Here is a 7,648-nt window from a genome sequence, read left to right on the forward strand (position 1 = left end):
GACCACCCCGCGCTACCATAACAGCTTATGGACAGTAAGTCTCGAAGTGACCTTCTACATAGCGAGTGGTCTTCCTATACATTTGAACGCAAAGACGGAAAAAACATGAAACAGCTGTGCAGCAAAATTGTCTATTTTGTTCAACTTTGTGATTATATTGTAAACGTTTCCACCGTTGAATAATTTTTTCCGTCGTCAAATACTTTCAAAATGTTGTTTTTGATAACATATTACAAATTCGGAATTGCAATATGTGTAATAATTTTGTAATTCATTTATTACATAAAAGAGTATTTCGTGATCCTAGCATCCTCTTTTTTATGACATTTTTCAGTAGATATCCACGAAAAAAGCTTCTCCCAAAATTTCAGTTGATTCCGATTTTGCGTGTCCGAGTTATGCATATTGATGTGTATTACACTGCTCCATAGACAATATGTTGTAATTTCGTTCTGGTATACGGATCGGATTCCAAATGAAACCATCTACAATCTGACCAACACCACTCCACCGGTTGGCCATATTATACTGCGTCTTGAAGACGACGAGCCTGTGAAAGAATATGCCCTTTACATTCCACCACATGGGAAGAGGAAACCAAGATCGCAATAGTTGGAGAAAGCTTTTAGTCGCCTGCTCCGCAGCCGACTGATGATGATGATACCAGAACGAAATTTCAAATTTCACGATATCTTTGCTAAACGATATATCTGCAAGATTTTTCGTACATAAACATTATGTAGCCAGAGGTTTCCAGTGATATAAAAATCTCAACTTTTTTTTGAGAAAAGTGGGGGGATGATGCTGTGGATCACGAAATGCCCTTTTAAATTTGATGATATTTATCTATGCATGAGGATTTGGTCACGCACGCTTGCTGGTCTTGGTATGTCGTGCCCATGGGTCACGCGCGTATTTATAAAAGTGCATTTATAAATATAAACGAAGTACACTGTTGAAGGTCAAATCAAAGCCATGCTTTGTGGACATGTTTTCAATATTATTGTATAAATTATTGCTTTAAACATATAATGTTGGGTGTCCAGAGCAAAAGCGAAAAGGAGGTGTGGGCAATGTTCCCCTTCAGAAGTGAAATACGTGGACTATTTCATTTCAATATTAATTCATTTTCAAGGGGAATTTGTTTATCCGTACACAGGGGGGAATTTTGCAAAATGAAGGTCCAAATGAATCCATTTAGTGCATATTTTACACTTTCTGTCAGGATAGAGAATTGATTATTTATGTTCAGACATGCGCATGACACTCAGCACATTTTGGAATCAGTACCGATTTGCTAATAAAATAAACAATGGACAATCTAGTAAAGACAAAACAGACATTCCATATGAAGGTAAGCAAAAAGTACATACTTAGTTGTAATCAAACAAGTGAGGTTGTCGAATTCGGAACCTTGGTTAACATTCGTCCGTAAGCGATGGCCTTTTACACTTACTGGCCGAGTTATTTTATGAATTATGATCCTGTCATATTTGAATGCCGCTTGCCGCAGCGGCAAATGGCATACGTATCAGCCAATCATAAATCTTTATTGTGTCCGTTTAGCTGCACTGCTCATGCGTTATGCCGCACAGCGGCAAGCGGCAAGAAAGTATGAAACTAGTATTAGACATGCAATACTTTGATAAAATGATTGGCTTACTTCTTTATACTTGACTAGTATTTACGTAAATAACAGGTTGGTGGGGAAAAGTAATGCCAGTAAATTCTGGCTACCCATTATCCCAAAATGCACACCATGCATTACTGGGCACCATCATATTATAATGGTCATATAAAACATTTGTGACGTGCCATGTCAAAAGGAGACACTTTTGAGTAGATTATCAATTTTGAGGTTTTTACATATCTTAAATATAGAGATGTTTTGCTCCACAACGTCGTTTTCCCCAATGAAATCGAACATTCCTATTAAGCGAAGATATTGAGTTCGTAAGTTATGGTATTATAAAATTGGAAATTGAGATATCGGCCATTGCTAATTGACAAATTCAGCATCGATTCTGCGCCCCACCAAGCGATGAAAGTCGACAATTTCGGGCGCTTCGCGCGTATTTAAGACGAAATAAATTCGTCGGCAGAGTGCAACACTATCGTAAGTGCAGTTTGGACAATTTTACAGGAGGAGCATATTTGTGTTTTGCGTAGCTGTTTGTTTCCAAGTAGCAATAAAATGACACGGGAATGTAAAGCAATTTAATTTTAGTAGTATAAACTATATAAATGGTTTAAAAGTTAATAAATAGATGAATTATTTACTGATTTAGATGTCGTAAGTGCCACATACGATAGTGTTGCACTCAAATAGAAATTAATGTAGAGTGCAACACTATTGTATGTGCCATATACGACAGTGTAGCATTAACGGCTAAATTAGGATATGCGTAATATCGGCTCAAATGTCCAATATCTGTCATTTTATGTTACCTAACAACTTTTAATATATTTCGGCACATAATATTTACAATAACAAGACACCTTATTCCCTAATGTTATATCTCAAGATTTATTACTGAATCTCAGAACACCTGATTTGTCGTCTTTTGCTGTTGCTTTCCCCCCTCGTCCCGCCAAAAATCTTTGCCCCTCCCTTGCACATGCCAAATTTTTGGGATCCCAATTTGCAAACCTTAAATGGTCTATATACGAGGGGGTATCAAAAAGTTTTAGAAATCGCCCAGAAGTGAAAGAGCTATATCAATGAAATTTTGTCAGTGCAATCACTGGACCTTGTGTACACTATGATGCAAAAATGGTCTCATAAGAATGTTTATTTTTTTACAGGCGCTAGATGTCAGTACCTGCCTACATAACCGCATAACCAGCAAAATGGAGAAAATTGAGGCATGTAGCATGATTAAGTTCCATTTTAAGGGTTACAGTGCCCAAAAAATTTGTGATGAAATTTATTTTCCAAAAAGCAACAGTGACAATATCACATTCACCACCGAAGATAACTTTCATTTCATCATCGATTTTCTAGGCACGGCAACCCTTCAAATGCAGGATCTTAATAACGCTGCTTGCCTCAATTTTCTCAATCTTGCAGTTTATGTGCAGTAACTGGGGCAGCAGGTTATTAGCATCTAGCGTCGCCTGTAAAAAAAAGTAAACATACTTATGAGACCATTTTTGCACCATAGTGTACATAAGGACCAGTGATTGCACTGACAAAATTTCATTTATATAGCTCTTTCACTTCTGGGCGATTTCTAAAACCTTTTGATACCCCCTCGTACGTGTTGGGAACGCAGCGAGCAGGAAAATTGGCATATTTAGGCGTTTCCGTACGGTTTTCCTAAGCCTTCTTAGAGAGTTTTATTTCAAAGGCGCCCCACGAATGTGTGCCAAAAATCACGTGCCCCTGCCCACTCGGCTTGCCAAAAATTGCACATGTGAAAGGCGCAGACAATATTTTAAACATTAATAACATCACAAATTCGCAACAAACCCAAATTGTGAAAAAATTAGACCGGGCAGATTTCTGGCCATTTCTCCATTTACGATCCTGCCAAAAAGTTTCTCCTTTTGACATGGCACGTCACTTTTATCAACTACCAAACATTCAACTCCTAAAAGCTCTCATTATAGGCTACCTTTCAACCGCTTCACCTACAGTGAAATTTTTATTTCAATCTGACATTATTTCCATTTTTTATTGAAGAGATCGGATAGCACGGTTTGCACAGTATTTTTGCGGTGGGGGTAAAATTTCCGAACGGCCCACCAAAATTCTCATTTGCAAACCTTACATGGTCTGGATATATATTGCTAGCGCAGCGAGCAGGAAACACTTTAAAAAGCGTTTCCGTACGTTTTCCTAAGCCTCATCGTTTTATTTAAAAGGCGCCCCATGAATGTGTGCCCAAAATCGCTTGCCCCACCCTCCTCTCGGCTGGCCAAAAATCCCCCCCCCCTTTTTGGCTCGCCAAAATTTTCTTGCCCCCCGCACCATTTTACCCTCCCAGAGCTAATGATTATTGTACAGCCCCTAAGTATACATATTGTAAAGAATAGTAAATTTATTATTACACTTGTTTATACCGTTTACTTACTATTAAAAGTTTGGTTTTAACACAATTTGAACAAGTGTGAAATTTCACCATGTACAGAGTTTGATAACATTTTCCCGCCAAAAGCTACATCGGTTCAATCGTGCATATTTGTGCAGAAGCAGTTCAGCCCCCCCTCCCCCACGTGGAACTTCTCAACCTATCTGGCTCATCCACCATTTCAGAGTTAACTTACAGTGCAAATAATTACTGAAAAACGTTAAAGCCATATTGTAATTGATTTGATTGTCTGTTTTCTTTTATTTTATGTGTCCAATAATTCCGGCACCCATGCAATCATCTTTCTGTATAAAACAATGATTCATTTCATGCGCGTATTGGGGGGGGGGGGGCTTTGGGGCGCAAGCCTCCCGGGGGAAAAGCAGGGGGCGGCCAAAACGAAGGGGCGGCGGAAGAAGAAGGGGTGGCAAAAACAGGGGCGGCTAAAGGTTAAAACGAAGGGGCGGCAAAAAGAATTAGTAAAGAAAAAGGCGCCTAAAATCCTTTTTTTTTTGCTCTTCACTTTTTCAAACCACCAAAAAAAATTGGGTCAACCTTTTGGGCTGTATCACATACTGACGTATTCGACATTTTTAACATTTTTGAGAAAATTGGTATGTTAGTTTCTTATATGTTCTACTCTATATATTCATCAAAAATCATGTCTCAAAGTGGCTTAATTAGTAAGATTTAATTATGTCGTATTTACATAACCTTGAAATGTCTGCATCACATAACGACGTATTTGCCGATCACCTATACTGCGCAAGCCCAGTATATAGTATCCACTGTATCTGCAATTTGAAGAATTTGCTGTTTCACATACTGACGTATTTGCGCGACTCTGTCAATGTACGGCAAAATTACTGTTTTGTCCTTTTCACAGGACAACTGACGTATTTGCGCAACTGTTTCACATACTGACGTATTTGCGCGACGTATTTGTCATTTGAACGGCGAAATTGACATTAGTCCTTTTCACATAGTGACGTATTTTATTTAATATTGATTTTTTGCAGAATAAGTTATGCTCTGATATGGTATATTTGCATTACTGGTTTTAATCGACAATAATATTTTAATCAAGATTATGTAGCAAATGAAAATTGCTAGATTTTCAAGTTCGATTTTCTCGAAATGCGTATTTTGCAAATACATCAGTATGTGATACGGCCGACGAAATTATACATAAGTCAAATTAGATCGTGTTTTTGACTGCAAATTTCAGTAAAACGCTCATTATTTGTCCGTGAAGATAAAAGATGCTTCATCAAGTAAAGACTTTCTTCTAAAGTCTCAGCAAATTCGTCAGCACTAACTAAACTAGATGTAAAGCTACCCACTGTGAAGAAAATGTGATCATCTTGTACATTGTAACACACACTATTACCGTCTCGGTATTCTGGTGCAAAGCAGGTACCTATAGCATGCTGTAAATTTACCTGGCTTGATAGTACCGTAAAGTGTGAACTTTTCGTGTAGGCAATATCTTGAAAGAACTCAGGCAAGTTGTCACTTCTCTCCAAAGCCATAAGCTTGAGTGCAAGGAGGTGTCGATCTACACCGTTCCCTGTGATTGCCCAATTCGTGTATTGCTTGTGTGAGTCAATTGCATCTACGAGAAGCTGACAAGTTCTGTCAGTATCCGGTGCAGAATCCATTGCATGCACAAACGCATTTGAGGCATTTGACAGTGATCGTATAGCCTCAGTTCTGCCGTAACGGTACATCCTAAGCAGTGCGCTTTCTGATGTAGCTACTGTACGTCTGAAAAGTTTATAGTTTGTAAGCTGTATTGCCATTTGTATGAACCCATCTGGACTAACACTTTGTGATTTCAAGAAAAGTTTGCCAAATGTGTGGAACTTCAAAAACTCAAACTGAAGTTCATCACAAATGACATCAATCTTTTCACTGGCTTTTGTAATGGCAGAAAGTGATTCATTATCTAAATGAAACGATAACTTCCTTGGTGTACAATCTTTTGATAACGGTGCTTTTGGTATCAACGGACGATGTAAATCTTTCGCATAATTCAACGCATGGTCCAGTAGTCGTGCTCTGACAGAACCATCGGACACAGCATGTTCATACACAGCACCAACCTTGCCATCAATACTCACATACATCTGGATACTCTTGTCAAACCACCTATTACCAGAGTTACATGCACTCCCACCACCAGTGAGACCATAAAGTGCATCGTCCATTTCTGACTTCTCGTTGACACCTTCAGTTTTGTCCAGACACAAAATGAATATGGATTTGTTGATGGCATCAAAAGTGTGTCTGTTAACTGGACTCTTTGCCATTTTCTGATAAACTTCACTCCATGCATTTCTATTTTCAGTAGTTAATAGCGCAACGGGGATATCTCTGATTCTGGTAGCGTGGTTCACATAAACCAGACGATCATAGATGATGTTAACATCCAGAGGTGTTCCATTTTTATCAAGAACATCTACTGCGTAGAATTGGTTGTTTGAAGCCACAATAATATGCCGTGATGCTGTCAAGCTTTCGTGTTCTAAGAACAACGAATCTTTCTTGACATCCGGTACACGGCAAGAATGAAAGAGTGCTTGATACTGCATCATACAAAGAGGTTTTCCATGCATCCTGTCTTGAGATAGAGTTCCACTATCAAGTTGAGACTTGAAATCAAGTACACCAGCCGTAAGCTTTGCGGCAAATTTAATCTGATCCACAGCACCACGAAAATGTTGACGAGGACAAACTGCAGCAACATTCCGACGGATGTACGATCGACGATCTTTGAGGAAATAGTTATCTAGCCACATGTTGTGAAACCACTTATCGTCCGTGTGCATTCGGTGCGATAAACCCTGTTGTAAACGTTCTCCAATACCACCAAGTTTGCCAAACTCCAAGACAATTCCTTTAGTTACATGGTGTTGGTGAGGTGTGATCAAAGGTTCTACTGACAACAGATAACGGTGAAGTGTTTGATGCATAGCAGGGGCACGGAATCGAGGCATAATTTTGTAGAATGATCTCGACATTGCACGGAACCGAGGAATAAGTTTGTAGAATGGTCTCGACATTGCTTGGGTTGTGCCAGCTGTGTGTTCACACCTAAACAGGAAGGAAAAAATATTTTAGATAATACAGGCTGTATCAAAATGACTGGCACCCATCAGTCGCCAGTGATTATAGACATGAATGCAACATGCCTCATTATTGCGTGAAGATTGTCTTCTAAAGCTATTTCTAAAGCAAATTCTGCAGGGTAAAATAAAATGTAAAGTTATAATGAAAGACAAAGATAAAGAGAATTTATCGCGTCTGACGTCATCTGTCAATCAAACTCGAGCACGGTTTGTTTACAAGTGTCGTGATGATGACTTGCTGAACGCGGATTTATAACCGGGCGCCTTATTGTTAAATTTGCACCTTTCGACATGCAAACCATCTCAAACGTTAGGTCGTTATAGTAGGAAACTTTCTTAACCGAAGGCACCATGTCCACAATGCCTAGAAAAGCTGCTTTTTGCCTTGTAAAAGTACGTAATATTTCGCCATTTGCTGCTATTCCTTTTCTCCGATCAGCACCA

The 7,648-nt window shown here is 38.9% G+C and overlaps 1 protein-coding gene across 1 annotated transcript; it reads right to left on the reverse strand.

Annotated features, from left to right (window-relative positions):
* Nucleotides 1–4,424: 4,424 nt before the first annotated feature.
* LOC140172050 (carnitine O-acetyltransferase-like) lies at nucleotides 4,425–7,072 on the reverse strand. Its single transcript, XM_072195397.1, has one exon. It carries the CDS (start codon nucleotides 7,070–7,072, stop codon nucleotides 5,267–5,269), a length of 1,806 nt encoding a protein of 601 aa, XP_072051498.1. The 3' UTR covers nucleotides 4,425–5,266.
* Between the last annotated feature and the right edge of the window lie 576 nt (nucleotides 7,073–7,648).

This window comes from Amphiura filiformis, chromosome 15 (assembly GCF_039555335.1).
Source record: "Amphiura filiformis chromosome 15, Afil_fr2py, whole genome shotgun sequence".
Lineage (NCBI taxonomy): Eukaryota > Metazoa > Echinodermata > Ophiuroidea > Amphilepidida > Amphiuridae > Amphiura > Amphiura filiformis.